This window comes from Entamoeba invadens (genome assembly GCF_000330505.1).
Source record: "Entamoeba invadens IP1 unplaced genomic scaffold scaff_1105074726209, whole genome shotgun sequence".
Classification (NCBI taxonomy): domain Eukaryota; phylum Evosea; order Mastigamoebida; family Endamoebidae; genus Entamoeba; species Entamoeba invadens.
Window position 1 is genome coordinate 56,144 of NW_004440269.1, and position 16,582 is coordinate 72,725.

Sequence of the window (16,582 nt, forward strand, 5' to 3'; positions counted from 1 at the left end):
ATAATGAAACACTCCACAAACAAAGAATGTTAGTTATATTACTGATTGCAACAACACTTGCTAATATTGTTGAACACAGAGCTGCTCTTCCACTCAACACCGTTGATGTGTTGGAACAAAAAAGTGCTTCTGAACACCAAGACACTGCCATGTCATCACAAAAATCAACTGAAATTGATGATGCGTCTCAACAAAACACAACTTCATCTGACATTGAGACGTCATCACAGAAACACACCTCATCTAACGGCGTTCCACAATTGTTTGCTCTGATTGCTCTCATGTTTTTCTTCGTGTTATAACTCACTTGGCTTCTTATGGTTTTGGTTTTAATTGTTTTAAAATAATTCATAATTACCATGTTTAGTTCGATAAAACACAATGTTTAAAACATAAAATATTGCTGAATACGTTATTGTAATAAACCATCAACATAAAGTTTAATAACCAGAACCATTACAATTTAAATAAGTCGATTTATTATAGTGTTTCAAACTATGATTTCATAACAGACTTGGCTGATTCGAATTTATGTTCAATTTATTTTGTATGTGTGTTGATTAAGTAACAAAGTAATTATGTATTGAATTAAGAAAGTAAATCGACTTACTTTTGACTCGTATTTACTTGTTTTCTCTTGATTTATTTGATTCATTTGTTTTTAAAATGGTTTGTTTTAACTATACTATATACTATTTATAATAAAAAATAAAAATAATTCAAAGAAGTGTTGCCAAAAATAGAAATGACGTGTCTTCCACGTCAACACCACATTTTGAAATTGAAAATGGGTTTGCAGACAAAATGAAGCCACAGATGCGGGAGATGCAATTGAGTGTTTGACAATAATAACTGAGACGTGGCGGCAAGACGTATAAAATGGTGTTGGATTTTGAATAATTCATCAAATGAGTGCAAACAAAGGAACCGCAGTTGGTATCGACCTTGGGACAACATACTCCTGTGTCGGTATCTGGCAAAACGACAGAGTTGAGATCATTGCAAATGATCAGGGCAACAGAACAACGCCATCGTATGTTGCCTTCACGGACAGTGAGAGGCTGATTGGTGATGCAGCAAAGAACCAGATTGCAATGAATGTGAAGAATACCGTCTTTGATGCAAAGAGACTGATTGGAAGACGATTCAGTGATCCAGCAATACAAGAGGATATGAAGCACTGGTCATTCACTGTTGTCAATGATGGCAATGACAAGCCGTTGATTCAGGTGGAGTACAAGGGAGAGACAAAGAAGTTCACACCAGAGGAGATCAGTTCGATGGTGCTGACGAAGATGAAGGAGACAGCAGAGGCGTTTGTTGGTGGGAAAGTCAACAACGCAGTCATCACATGTCCAGCCTATTTCAATGACTCGCAGCGACAGGCAACAAAGGATGCAGGCACAATTGCAGGCATCAATGTGCTCAGAATCATCAATGAGCCAACAGCAGCAGCAATAGCATATGGACTTGACAAGAAGACAGAGAGAGAAAAGAACGTCTTGATCTTTGATCTTGGTGGTGGAACATTTGATGTGTCACTTCTTGCTATTGACGATGGAGTCTTTGAAGTGAAGGCAACAAACGGCAACACACACCTTGGTGGCGAAGACTTTGATAACAGAATGGTCAACCACTTCATTGCCGAGTTCAAGAGAAAGTACAAGAAAGACATTTCAGGCAATGCACGAGCAGTCAGAAGACTCAGAACATCATGTGAAAGGGCAAAGCGAACACTGTCATCTGCAGCAACAGCAAACATCGAAGTCGACCAGTTGTATGAAGGAATCGACTTCTACACATCAATCACAAGAGCGCGTTTTGAAGAACTCAACATCGACCTCTTCAAGTCAACAATCGCACCAGTCGAGAAGGTGCTTGAAGACGCAAAACTGGACAAAGGGAGCATTGACGATGTTGTGCTGATTGGCGGATCAACTCGTATTCCAAAGGTAGTGCAGATATTACAAGACTTCTTCAATGGGAAGGAGATCAACAAGAGCATGAATCCAGATGAGGCTGTTGCTTATGGTGCTGCTGTGCAGGCTGCCATTCTGACTGGAAATGGTGGAAAGGCAACAGAAGACGTGTTGCTGCTTGACGTTGCGCCGTTGACACTTGGCATTGAGACAGCGGGCGGTGTGATGACAGCACTGATCCCACGAAACTCGACAATCCCAGCAAAGAAGTCACAGATCTTCTCAACATATGCAGACAACCAGCCAGGCGTGCTCATCCAAGTCTTTGAAGGCGAGGCATCCATGACATCACACTGCAACCTGCTTGGCAAGTTTGAGTTGAGTGGCATCCCACCCGCACCACGTGGTGTCCCACAAGTAGAAGTCACATTTGACATCGATGCAAATGGGATTCTGAATGTGTCAGCTGAAGACAAGACAACAGGAAAGAAGAACAAGATCACAATCACAAACGACAAGGGAAGACTCTCAAAGGAGCAGATCGACAAGATGGTTGCAGACGCAGAGAAGTTCAAGGCGGAGGACGACAAGATGAAGGAGCTTGTTGAAGCAAAGAATGGACTTGAGAACTTCTGCTACTCGATGAAAAACACACTCAACGAGCAAATTGCAGCAAAGCTCTCACCAGACGACAAGGCAGCAATTGAAGCAACCATCAAGGAGACACTCGACTGGCTCGACAAGAACCAATCGGCATCAAAGGATGAATACACACAGAAACAGAAGGAAGCTGAGGCGAAGATCCAGCCCATCTTCACTAAAATGTATCAACAGAATGCAGCAGCCGGTAACATGCCAGGCGGTATGCCACAAGGTGGTATGCCCGGTGCACAACAACAGGGCGCAAAGAAGAGCGACACAAAGGGGCCGAAGATTGAGGAGGTCGACTGATGTAATTGACTTGTTGGTGTAATTTCACTGTACCATTCAATATAATACTTTTTATTTATCAACTATATTAATAAGAATATCAATAATTTGGTGTTTTTTTAAAGAGAATGCGAAGTATTTTGTTTTGACATTTTCAATAAAATTGAAATGTTGAAAAAACACATCAATTTTGAATATTAAAAATAATAATAAATGAACAATTAAACACAAAGAGACATGACTTACTTCCATACTCCATCGCATGGAGTTCCACATTTAGTACATACTCCATCAACGAAGGAGTCGAGTATAACGCTTCTGAATCTACTTCTCTTCACCAGCATTTCGCCGCACTTCTTGCAATAAGTAGCTTCTCTGCTAGGGTCTGACACATTTCCCACATAGATGTGATGGAGACCTGCTGTTTTTCCTATATCATAAGCCATTCTGAGAGTAGACACGGGAGTAGGTGGGATATTATCCATCAAATAATCTGGGTGGAATGCGGAGATGTGCCAAGGCATATTAGGATCGACGTTAACAAGGAATTCTGCAAGTTCTTTCAATTCCTTTTCCGAATCGTTTTGGCCAGGAATGATCAGTGTTGTGACTTCCACCCAAATGCCAGACTCTCTTGCTAGTCGAATTGTTTTCTTGACTGGTTCCAAGTGTGTTCCAGCTAAATCGCTATAGAACTTATCTGTGAATCCTTTCAAATCGATGTTCATCCCATCGATAAGCCCTTTCATGGCTTCAATAGCTTCTTTAGATTCGTATCCGTTCGTCACAAAGATGTTCTTCAATCCTTTTGCCTTTGCAATTCGCGCAACGTCCAGCGCATATTCCAAGAACACTGTCGGTTCGTTGTATGTATAAGCAATTGCAGGGCATTTCTCTTTAATAGCTTCTTTAACAACATCTTCCGCTGTCATCGCATACCCATATTTCTCTATCTTCCCTACATAATTCCCTCCTGCGTCTCTCACTTGCGCAGCACATTGACTGATATCCCAATTCTGACAAAACTTACAAGTGAAGTTGCAGCCAATAGTCGCTAAAGAGTACGTCTGAGTCCCAGGAAGAAAGTGGAACATTGGTTTCTTCTCTACTGGCGATGGGCCTGGGCCAATGACCTTCCCATAGACAATCAGTCTCAAGACTCCATCGACATTCTCTCGAACAGCACATACCCCTGTTTGTCCTGGAGGTATTACACAGTATCTATTACATGCCAAACATTGGACCTTTCCGTTGTCCAGTTTCCGGTAAATGCATTCGTTTGTGTTTTCTTGTCGTGACATTCCTTTCACTTTTCAGTTCAAAGACTCCACAAAAGGAGTAAATTTTTTAAATGAAAGCCCGAATTCCTTTTGAGTTTCATTTTAAAAAAAGTCGCCAAAATTCAGTGTTTTTGTAACAAAGATGTTTCCTTGAAAAAAAAGATGACGTGTTCCATTTCGTGTGCTTAAGACTATTTTGTTTCATCTCAATCATTTGTTCCAGTAAATTATGATTAAATTACTATAATTAAACTATAAGTTAAAACAAGAGTAACTATTGAATTCGCCTAGAAAAGTCGATGGAACTGCCTCTTATTGGCGATGTACTTCCTCAACTTGAATGATAGAAATACGGCTGCCAATAGAAGTAATACGACAACTAAGAATGCAGGAATCACGACAAGCCATATCAGATGGTTTGCATCACTCGAGTCATCCATTGGGCATTCACCATCATTGACATCCGCGAGTAAAGCCAAATAGTTCTTGCATATCACAGTTAGGTACATGTCTTCAACTTCACTCAACGAATTTGCCTCACTGAGTTTATAAAGATGGATGGTGTCTAGAATGGGGATTACTGGACTTTTGATCAAAAAGTACTTGTTTTCTAATGGCTCAAAGAGGTAGATGTAACTCGTGTCGACAACGAATAGACCATTTTCATTTTCGATATCAATCATCACTTGGTTTGTGTGGCTTTGATGTAGATGCAAATTATTTATATTCACGTATTTTGTTTGTATTTTATTTTTGATATAAAGTCTGACCAAGTTGCCTTCTATTTGTGTGATAGTTCCTTCGTTGTTACTCGTCACGCTAAATGCCTTTCCCTTCATTTTAGATATCTCGTACTTCTCCAATATGATGTCACAGTCAGTGGATTCGTTCATGGTAAAATTGTTGCATTTGATGTCTGTAAATATGACATCCCCATCGATGTAGATACTCTCACTCCTCACTTCTCCCTTCATGTGGTGCTTTCCTCCAATGATTTTCATTTCTTTCACGTTGAAACTGTTTATGACGTCTTGTTCACCGTTCAGTAATATAATATGGCAACTATCACCACTGCATGGGCACTTTGTACTGTTCCACACTCCATCTTCCAGTTTGCAGTATGTATGACTTCGTGTCATCTTCTCAGTCGACAGAAACGATTTTTCATCGTCAATGTATCCACTCACCAATTTTTCAATAAGAATTGAATCTCGAATGGATTCCAACAACATCCCACTATCATTCCCTTTGTAATCAAAGGTACTACAAACAAATGTACTTCCTTCTGGCATATTCATCAAAGGAGAAACAAATCCATTGGTGGTCACATTAAACGAATCGCACGCAATGCCGTCGTCCAAAACAATAGAACTGTTACTCGTTATTAACTCAAGAGTTTTGACATTTCTCTTGGTGAAGTGCACATCTGACCCACTGACAGTGAGTTTAAGAAAATTGTCTACTTCTGCCAAAGAAATGTTGTTGTTGCTTGTAATCTCACAGCTACCATAGATGTGACCAATATTCAATTCAACTTCATTTGTAATTGTAAACATATCCATAAACGCGGTTTTAACATTTATTGTTACCTTTCCAACACCTTTAAATGACATCTCTGCTTTAGGTTGGAATTGTGTGATAACCACCTCTTTTCGTGTGATTAGTTCAGTACCATTTTCGACGATAAAGTCTCTGAATGTTCCATATAACCCAGTTACACTCTGCGTCCCAAGTGCGCTAATAATACACCCATTGTCGCTGTATATCAAATTGCCGTCTGTGAATCCACATGGGCATTCCGTGGTATTGTACCCCTCACTACTGTCAACGGCTTTGTCTTGATTTACATAATAACACGTCTCACTTGGGCACTGATACACTTCCGCTGGAGAGTTGCAGAAAATGATTGTTTTGCCATGGCACGTTCTTTCCATTTTATAGTCATTTTCTGGAGATATCAACTCACCACTGAAATACAATATGGGATTGGACTTCATCTCCAAAAATACAGTGCACGTGTGTTCTGGAAAATCGACAACAGTCGTTTTCACTATTCCAATGATGTTCGCACCATAAGACACAATTGGTGTTGTTTTTTGTGTTGTGTAAACAACTTTGGAATTATTCAAATAGAATATTGACTTTTCTTCGAGCTGAATAAGACTGTTATCCAAGTACAAAATGCCCGGATTTATCGTTTTAGTTCCATTCAGTTTTTCTGGGTGTAACTCAATAGTGAACAAGTCCTTGACTCTCATAACCCCCGTTTGCGTCATTTTTCCAAATCCATTGATTAAAGTGATTTCCGCATTTCCGTTCATAGACATGTTCACGCCTTTATTTATCCACAATCGATTGACAATAATTGTATTTGCGTCTAAACTAAAACTGTCTTGAGCAGTAAGTTGTACACTCACATTGAAAGTGTCTCCTTTCAATACATTACACTGTTTTATAACAACTTCAAACGCATTTATGTCCCCACTTACTAACACACTTGGACTGTCGATGATGTACGAACATCCATAAAATTCATCACTAACACATGGACACGTTGTGTGGGTACTTTTGGTGTAATCATACGACACGCTGTCAGCTACAGTTTCTCCAACCAAATAGCAATATTTGCTTATCCCAAATTTGGAGCACCTCACATTACCAATTCCATTCGTCCCATTCGTTACGACTACAAACATCTCGCACGCGATTACAACTTCTCCTTCTGTATTAAATCGTATTCCTTTCCTCACAATGATCAACTCTAAACTCTCAACCGTTTTATAACACTCCGGAATATCAAACATAATTTTCTCGCTATTTATATTGTCGCATGATATCAATGGGTCGCTCGTTGAGTACTCGCACTCGTTCTCCAATTTCATGTTATCAACATTTAATGTTGTATACTCGATTCTCGAGTCCGCCGTCATTGAAATAGTCGTTGTGTTCAATTCCTTTCCCTTCATTGTCCCAAACACTCGCAATCTCACGCTGTCCAAATGAACTTTTTCACAATTCACAGCCGCATGCACGTTGACATCAATACCGCCATTACCCTCAAAAGAATTACACATAATGTAATTCTCTCCAGTAAATATGGTCAACGCATTTTCACCAATGTAGATATCTGAAACGGCACAACTCGCACTTAATACCATTTTCTGTACATTTGTTGATAAGTACATATCTTGAATGCCACAAGACATAGACACAATCTGATCAGTTAAAACAACATCACAATTTTTGGTACAGCTTTCTCCATTCGAACAGAAAAAGACTCCACCACCAACACCCCCTAAAAGACACTTTTTGGGAAGACATTTGTTGTTGTTTTTATATGCCCATGTTGGAAATGGCATCTTTGTTGTTTCAAACTCTTCGATGTAGTCGTCTGTGGTAAATGCCATCTGATTACATGCAATTTTTCCTCCTGAAATAACAGCTCCACTACTATAAAAAGGAATGTTAAAGTCGATGAGCACCCTTGCAGCACAGTTATCCTCGATCTTCACAACAACAAACTTTGGTGGTAAATAGTCAAGTGGTGAAACGTGGATACTCGAGTTGCATTTGAGGGACATAAATGTAAGTGTAGGGCTGTTCAATGTTTCCAGAAGAAGGCTGACTGTCTTTTCGATTAGTGTTATTCGAGTTGCACTATTCATTTTAATACTAAACGTCCCAACAACAAATACACAACTTGTCGCGCTGACAGTTGTGTTTATTGAGTTGTCGAAAATGATTGTACCTCGTGCACTGACACTATCAACATGGAGCGTATTCTCTATTTCAACGTCTGATGGAGAGTTAATACTTCCTACATGAACCGTATCAATTTCAGTTAACACAACTTTGCCTTCGTGTTGGAGGTCTTCAATTTCGACAACTTCTAAAAAGACTTCTGTGGTGTTTGTTACAATCACTTGCCCCAATTCGCCTCTGAAAAACACAATTGCGGATATCAACGTCGAGTCCGATTCGTAGTACCACAAATTGTTTGCTGTCATCTTTTCCGCATATGTGCTCGTGAACTGTCTGATCTCGCTGTTAGTGAAATAGCCTTTTTTGAAGTACGTGGACGACACAAAATAAATGAGCGAGTCGTTGACGTTGATGGTATCGGCGTCAGTAAATTCGAGGAAATTGTACCTGTACCCAACGGGTTTATCAAATTCGGTGATATTCAATAGACGAGCAGTCACATTGGCGATGACGTACCCCGTGTGTTTGTTAATAACAACCTCATCGGCTACAATTTCACCAACATAGAATATTCCGGTATTTTCCATCGTCAGCGCATTGGCCTTAATCATTTCAAAGTTGTTGTACACCATCACGTTTTTCACAACAAAAGTGTTGCAATCGACATTCGACACGTTTCCAAACGTGTTTTGTTGATTGACGACAATTGGGTCTTCAAGGGACAGAGTGTGTGTCACTGAAAGATTATAAAAATTGACTAAAGTGCTTATTTGGTGTTGTGATATGAAATTGTCTGCTTTAATGAGTTCGAAGTCGGCTAAAAACATGTATTGAAAAACAACATCTCCAAGTGTGCAGTTCGACACCTTTTTCGCGAACTGTCCTTGAATCCCATACAATTTGTTTGTTGTGACATTGACAACATCGTTTGAAATAACTCCGCCGTTTAAATACATTTCTTCAATTTGAATATTCTGAAGTGTTTGAATAACTCCGCCTGCTTTTAATGACAACACAGTGATGTTATCGTAATAATCGAGTTGTGAGAATGTTGTTCCGATGATATTGAGTTTGTGTTTTGTGTGAAATGGTTGCAACACAGTTTGGTCAAATATTTTACCATATATCGTTAAAGTGATTGCGCAAATGTCACTCCCATCGTTACATGGACACATATTTCTCGTGAGGTTCTTTGTTCCAAAGTAGATATCGGATGGTGTTCCATAAGTTACACATTCTATTTCATTTTTGAAGAGAGCAAGTTGTGTGGAGTCGGTTGTGATGAAAAACGAATTTTTGACGGTTTTGCAAAACGACGGAGCACAGCTTTCCACTGTGGTAAGCGTTGACGAATATGTTTTGAGCGCCAAGTTACCAGAAAAGATTTGTACGGACTTGATCGTGAAAATTGGGAAATCGCCGAGGTGTTTCACTTCATTTGCATCGTGATCAATCCACTTATCAATTATAACTTCCCCTTCCTGTGTGGAGTTCACGCTGTTGATTGTTGTCTTTGTAAGTTCGAGAATATTCAATTTGACGTATGGTGGTGATTGTGTTGAGTTATCGCCAAATAGTAATGTGTTTTTAATTCCAGTTATCTTCAGAGAAGAGTTTTGTGCCTTCACAACTTGGAAATCGCCGTTTAGTGCGCCCACGTTTGAGTTATCGAGATTTAAAAAAGTCGCAGATCCAGTTACTTGACAATCACAGTTGGACAAAATGAGTTGACACGACAAACTTCCTTCAATCACAAGGTCGTGTTGTTCTGAAAATGTCATTTCACTTTCGCAAAGTACTGAAAGTGTTGTTGTTAAAAGTAGAGCAATCAGAATCATTGCTTTAATATTTTCAGTTTTTATTCACAATCTTATTATCTCTCTTATATTTCATATCTCCATTTTTTTATCTGTTCTTTTCTACTGTTCTTTTATGGTTTTTTATATTAGATATGTAACCAGATAATCAAAACCATTTTTTGGTAGTTTTGTGATTGTGCAATTCAAAAATTAATTGCCAGATAATACAATGGTTTTGTATTGTATAATTACTATTTAAATTACCATTTTTATATGGTTTGTTTACTAATTAAATTTATTATTTATTTTACTAGTACCAAAATGGTAATTATAAACTATAATAAACTATATATCTACCAATTGATTTTTATCATAGATCAGAACTGGAACTAAAAACAATGAAGAATCTATCTTTGGCTGGCAATTTTTTTCGATCTTTTCACAAATTTTCAGTTCATTTCAAAATGCCGAAAATTGCATTTTGTTTCCGCCAGATCTTTTTTTCATCATCTTAAAAATACTCAAATCTTGATTGTTATTTTTGGAACGAACTGAGATCCATCTAGAACTAGTTCTTGCTTAAAATAGCCGCCCGCCCCCTATAAATACCGCAGCGAAGAATCACACGATGCAATGCAACAAAAAGCACCAAAGGAAGTAAATGCGGCCCTTCTCAGAGCTCGCAAGACGATTTCGAGGAATGCTGAGAGTGCTGTCATTAATACTATCATCTGTATTTTCATCCGACAACTTGATGGTTCAGCGACATTTAGAAAGTCGAAGAAGACGAAGAACACGATCAAGATGACGATTCCCGAGACTCTTCGAATAGGTGGTGAGTGTTATGACAACAGTAAAATAGCATCACTGAATGACAACTTGATGAGAGAAGTAATTGGAGAAGAGCCTTTTAATATCTCAAAGATGAACGACAAGAACTATACCCGATCGAAAGAAGCGCGGACTAACAATGGTCTGATCTATTTGATCAAGTCATTTGGATATGACTTTGTTATTCGACAAACAAAGAAAGCAAAACTGACCGAAAGATTCATTAAAATCACTTCGATTAAGACACCCCTTGGGGTCGTTGTCGATCTTAATAGACTCATTGAAATCGGAATCGCCTTTGAAAAGCTCGTGGAAGACTCCTTCGGCAGAGAACAAACGTGTGAAATAGGATTCGACCAGGTCGCACAACTCGATGTCCCAGAATTCCCACCTTGTTGTAATGAGGTTAGCTGTCCTTCTATACGAAGCGACTCGGTACTGACAAACACGTGTGGTACTACCAACTCTTGTAACTCAGACCAAATGAACCAATTCATACAAAATAGTGTACAATATATAGGTAGTGGTGATGTCCCAAACGAGGTGTATGGACAAATACAAATGCCTTATTACCAGAATGCTCAGCCTGTTTACCAGCAAGTCTTCCAGTACAATGGGCAACTCTATTTCTGCCCCATGTCTTTATAATTGAGTGTATATGTAGTCCTATTTGTCTTTGGATATGTAACTCCGTAACATGAATAAATATCTTGGACATTTATATTAACACGTGAGTAGTGATTTGAATAAAATGTGTTATATGTGATGAAGAAAAGAAAGAACAAATGAATTTTGTATCATTCCAAGTCAAAAGCGATTGTTTGTGGATCTTCGTTGGTGATGGTCTTGTTATGTGTATTTAAGGTTAATCCGATTTTGATGTATTTACCGCTCAGTGTAAAAAGCCCAATCTGACACTTTTCCGATGGTAAGAAGCACACACACGTCTGAACGCCTGGGACTATTTTCGGAATAGTAACGGCTGAATACTCGGCAACGTTTTCCTTCTTCCCGACCCATCCCATCATCCCCGAAATGAGTCCCGCAACAACTCCAACTTGGTTTTTATACTCTTCACATAATGAAAATACATGTACAGTGCCACTATTGCTATGTAACACGGCAAACCGTTTATCGTCAGACACGCAGACGCAATAGACATTGGCAGATGTTGACCCCCTTCTCATCTCTTTGACTAGTGTCCCACTGTCCGTCTCCCAAACTCGTAGAATCGTTCCGTTCTGACTCACTGTTGCGAGGACTCCATCAAAGGACGGAGACATCGTGTATATGTCATGTTCGTGTGCTGGGAATGTTGCGATGTCATACCTATTATCCAAGTCGTGGACTATAATTCGTCCCATTTGTGCGGAGGGATACGCAAAGATTCTTCTGTTGTAGCACACTGAAAATATGCCTCTTGGATTCTCCCCGGTGTCGAATATCTGAGGAACGCTTGTAAGTGTTTTGAAGACGTCAATGGTTTGGTCTGATGCGATGAAGATGTCACTGGAAGTAGCGCGACAGTTTCGAATGGGACGATTGTAGTGGCGCTGTTTCTCTTTGATGACTTTGTTTGTATTCATATCGTAAACAACAATTTCAGAGTCGCTCATAAAAGGATGTGATCCCCCACCCACCAACAATATTTCAGAATTCCCTAAAAGTTCCGCGACACCTATCCCTCCTATTTTTTGAAAGTACTTTCGCTCTAACTGGTCTCCAACAGTAAACACATAAAACCCAACCAACGTACCTACTGCTATCTCAGTGCGACTTTCGTTCAGTGACAAACACAAAATCGTGTCGGTCGTCTCATTCTCTTGACTCATTTGATTTTTATAGTTTGTTAAATGACTTTTGAATATTATTTTCATGTACTATTTATTTATAATTGATTTTGTTATTTAATATAATACAATCTATTCAAGTGTTATTAATTTGTTATGTTTTTAATAATTTTTTAATGAAAAGACATATAATTAGTTTATAGTTTTTTTTACTAAATGAATAAAAATTTGTATTTAATAAAAATTATTTGATTAAAATATCCAAAATTATTTATATTTTTGCAAAAAAAATAATTAACGAGTTTCTATTATTTTATAGTTTTATAAAATCATCAATTAACTACAATAGATAAATAACAAAATATAAAAGAATTCGTTAATTAAAAAAATCAGAACGAAAGAAGGAAAGAGAATGAGTCAAAGAGATCAATTAGCAAAGTTTCGCCCATTCACAGAACTGCTCTGGTCTGTTTCCAGTCTCAAGGAACTTGACGACCATGAAATAAATCTCTTCGAGGACGAAGTAACAGTAGTGTTGTGGCAAGTTGTTTCTAAACTTGTCACAAAGGGCGGTCTCAAGGTCGTGGACTTTATCAAGGGTCTCTCCACTCTCAACAGCATCAATTAAGGACTGTGCTGTGTTTTTACACAAATTGCAGACAAGGTCTGCATTCGCGACAGCAAGGACAAGTACAACTAACAACATAGCTTTCATGGCTTTGAAATATACTTTTCTAGTTCAATATGGTACTCGTTTCGCTATCGCTCACTTTTGAGATAATTGGATTCAATCATTTTTGATTCATATCAATAACTATCGTTTTATTATAGTTTTTTTAATTGATTGAAAAGTCCTTTTTCTTTTCTTTTTTCAAATGTTTTTCTGTTTTTTTAAAGTGGCTTTCTTGCCTATTTATTTAAAGTTGTAAAAAAGATTAAATAAAAAATAACATTTTTCAACCACTTATACCTTTTTTATAGTTTTCTTTAATAAAAATATAATAAATATTATACCACTAATTACCATATTGAATAATTATAATTAACTAAAAACATTTTTTCATTATTTTTATCAATGATATATTTTTAATATTATAATTTTATTAATTAAAAATATTAAAAGTGTATAGTATAGATTTATTATTTCTATTTTTAAATCAATTGTGGGACATTTATTTATAACAATATAATTATATTATTTAACATTAATAATCATAGATTAAACTATAAAAAAATAAGTAATATTATTTTACCTTTAAAAAGGAACTTATTACATATTATAATACAATAATTATTTATTTTTATAATAATAGTATAATAAAACTAACTAATAATAATTATAAAATAAAATATGAAGTATTTGAATAATTAACAAAAAAAACAGTTTTTTTACTAAAGTGGTATAACCTAATAATCCTGTCTTTACTTTACAAATAGAAGTAAAAAATAGTTCAACAAACTTTTCTTTCACTTCCGATTTTTTCTTCTCAATCATCTAACCATCGAACTCATAATTAAAAGCAATGCTTCTTTTTACAATTCTTTTCACTGCTTTTTTGGCACTGACCAATGCCGGAACATGTGATGAGGCTGTCCCTGTCACAGCATTCCCATACTCCGTAAAAGGTGTTCTCAACTCAGCACTAGCTGATTCCACGTATGTTGATAAGTCTGGTGCAACCGTCACTGTGAAAGCCATTTGGTACAAAGTAACAGTGACTGAAGACACAACAGCTTGGGTCTCCACGTGTCACCCTTCGACGACGGTGAATACAAAGATCATTTCATATGGTGCGTGTTCTGAAAGTACTGCAACAAATTATTTAGATGAGAATGATGACTTTGAGAATTGTGGTACCAAGTCTCGAATAGCCATCAAATTTACTAAAAACAAAGCCCAATTTGTTGGTGTGTTTTCTCCGGATGGGACTGAAGGAAATTATATGATAGTCTTTGAGAGTTACACACAGACTAATATCAATTGTATGGCCGCAACCCCCGTCACTCTCCCAGTAGTAGTAGAAGGGACCACTGCCAATGGTGAGGAAGTGACATTAAGTTGTACCCCATATAGTGGAAGAAAGGGGTTGTGGTATAGTTTTAAAGGTACTGGAGAGGCTGTAGTAGTAGACAATTGTGGGTCTAACATACCATTTGATATTCAATTAATAATACTTGAAGGGAATGCTGTAGGGGATTGTTCTTCGATAGATTGTTATGCAAATAATGATGGGGGATGTCCTGATAACACGTACTCTGCTCGAGTGTACTTCAAGACAGTGGTCAATCAAAATTATTTGGTCTTCATCACATCTTACTTCTTGGATGAAGGATCATTCCAAGTCAATTTAAGAACTATTTCACAGGCTATTCCTACAATATGTGAACAAGCAGTCACATTGTCATCATTCCCTGTCACACGAAGTGCACAATTTAATGCAAGTTGGACAAAGACGGTTGACTCGTGCACCGAAGAAGCTGAAAAACACTATGCTGCTTATTTTGTGTTTAAGGGACTTGGGGCAAATATGGTGATGCACACATGTAGAAGCGCATCTGGGAAGACTCGAATTGAAGTTTTGAATAATTGTGAAGAGAGTATGTGTGTTGTATCATCTACTGTAACATGTGGTGATCAAGCGTATTTAGAGTTAATGGCGAAGAATGGCCAAGAGTATTTCATTCGAGTCGTCTGTTTAAGTGATGTTTGTGACACTACATTCACAATTGGGTATTCTTCTATGAGTAAACATGATATGTGTCAAGATGCCATGTTAGTTACTGCATCGACAACGCAATCAGTATTAGCTGAGACGTTAGATACATGCACACATGGATGCAGTTACACATCTACTGAAGGGAAAGGGTTGTGGTACAAATTTATAGGGACAACTGCATTACCGAATAAGGCTGGGTATAACATCTTAACATCGGATGCACAAGGAATGTCTATTAACAAGATTGAAGTGTATCAAGAGTGTGACACATATGTATGTACCGCGCAGCAAGTAGGTAATGTCGTCATAGGTATTGAAGAGAGTGCTTATGCGTTTGCCGATATTGGCACAAGTGAGTCCATGCACGTGCAGATAGTTGTCGAAGACAAAGTGCAACACGACACATGTGCGAATGCCAAGAACATTCAAATTCCCTTCTCGACACTCGATTGGAACTTAGGAGCTTCAACTTCAAAGAATTTGTTTTGTTCTAAAACGGAGTCTGAAGGGACTTGGTACACCTTTTCTGTTGAATCACGAGCTACTTTGTTTGTGAGTACATGTACACAAACATTGCTTTATCCCTCTTATTTAGCTGTTGGAAGTGGGTCATGTTCAGAGATGTTATGTATGGGGGAAGCCGACCCATCTTTAATTGGATGTATGAGTGGTGGCACTGCTTTATTGTCTGTCGCTCCACAGAACAAGTATTATGTTTTTGTAGGGAGTCAAAACACAAATGTATATGGTCAGTTCAATTTGAAGATGTACACCAACGACCCTCCAGAGTCATCCAAATGTAACAACGCTATCGTTTTAAACATGAAAGAGAAATTCATTCGCTTGACGACATATAACAGATATAGTTACAGAACTTATGTCAAGTTCCTTGATGGAAAATCAAGAGAAGTAAGAGGAACGTACTTTGTCATCAATGAAGGCTATTCTGGTAAAGTCCTTTTCATGACTTGTGCTACTGGAACAACAATCCCGTCCTTCATTTCTACTCACAACGCTTGTAGAGGTAACATCCAAAGTAATTACAGTTTCCCGTCAGACATTGTCAGTTCAAAATATGCAGATTACCAGTCTAACGTCTGTGGAAACATGGGGTCTAAATTACAAGTCGACGTCGATGGACTGAACCCAACTTTAGTCTTTGTCGCAGGATATAACACGGACGACTATGGGTTCATCGACGTTGAAATTTTGTTGCGAGTCACTCCACTCCCAACAACGTCTTCAAGTGAACCTGTAGAGTCTTCAAGTCACCCGTCGCAGTCTTCTGAGGCACATTCTTCTAATACCAGTGACAGTGATGAAGATAACAATGGACTCAGTGGGGGACAAATAGCTGGAATTGTTATTGGAGTGATCATTTTTGTCGCGGTATCTGCCCTCTTAATCGGTGTCGTAGTCTTTGTAGTGATTAAAGCCACCAACGCTGCAAAATATCAAGCTCTCGATTAAGACATTCATCTGGTTTCTTTTATAGTTTCAAATTATAAAATTATAGTTTTGAGAGTATTACTCAAACACAACAACAGAACAAGTTAGCAACATTTCTTTTCTTCCTGAGTCGCGTTGTTGTTCGATGAGATGACGACCTTTGAA

General features: G+C 38.0%; 6 protein-coding genes across 6 annotated transcripts; 3 read left to right on the forward strand and 3 right to left on the reverse strand.

Moving 5' to 3' along the window:
* Window positions 1-908: 908 nt before the first annotated feature.
* Window positions 909-2,870, forward strand: EIN_491000 (heat shock protein 70, putative; the record flags this gene model as incomplete). Its single annotated transcript, XM_004255674.1, has 1 exon — window positions 909-2,870. The coding sequence occupies one exon, from the start codon at window positions 909-911 to the stop codon at window positions 2,868-2,870; it is 1,962 nt and encodes a 653-aa protein (XP_004255722.1).
* Window positions 2,871-3,091: 221 nt separating this feature from the next.
* On the reverse strand, window positions 3,092-4,150 carry EIN_491010 (hypothetical protein; the record flags this gene model as incomplete). Its single annotated transcript, XM_004255675.1, has 1 exon — window positions 3,092-4,150. One exon carries the CDS (start codon window positions 4,148-4,150, stop codon window positions 3,092-3,094), a length of 1,059 nt encoding a protein of 352 aa, XP_004255723.1.
* A 266-nt stretch (window positions 4,151-4,416) lies between these two features.
* Window positions 4,417-9,669, reverse strand: EIN_491020 (hypothetical protein; the record flags this gene model as incomplete). The annotated part of the gene is made up of 1 exon (XM_004255676.1): window positions 4,417-9,669. The coding sequence occupies one exon, from the start codon at window positions 9,667-9,669 to the stop codon at window positions 4,417-4,419; it is 5,253 nt and encodes a 1,750-aa protein (XP_004255724.1).
* A 594-nt stretch (window positions 9,670-10,263) lies between these two features.
* Window positions 10,264-11,109, forward strand: EIN_491030 (hypothetical protein; the record flags this gene model as incomplete). Its single annotated transcript, XM_004255677.1, has 1 exon — window positions 10,264-11,109. One exon carries the CDS (start codon window positions 10,264-10,266, stop codon window positions 11,107-11,109), a length of 846 nt encoding a protein of 281 aa, XP_004255725.1.
* Window positions 11,110-11,258: 149 nt separating this feature from the next.
* Window positions 11,259-12,293, reverse strand: EIN_491040 (WD repeat domain phosphoinositide-interacting protein, putative; the record flags this gene model as incomplete). The annotated part of the gene is made up of 1 exon (XM_004255678.1): window positions 11,259-12,293. The coding sequence occupies one exon, from the start codon at window positions 12,291-12,293 to the stop codon at window positions 11,259-11,261; it is 1,035 nt and encodes a 344-aa protein (XP_004255726.1).
* A 1,481-nt stretch (window positions 12,294-13,774) lies between these two features.
* On the forward strand, window positions 13,775-16,438 carry EIN_491050 (hypothetical protein; the record flags this gene model as incomplete). Its single annotated transcript, XM_004255679.1, has 1 exon — window positions 13,775-16,438. The coding sequence occupies one exon, from the start codon at window positions 13,775-13,777 to the stop codon at window positions 16,436-16,438; it is 2,664 nt and encodes an 887-aa protein (XP_004255727.1).
* Window positions 16,439-16,582: the final 144 nt, after the last annotated feature.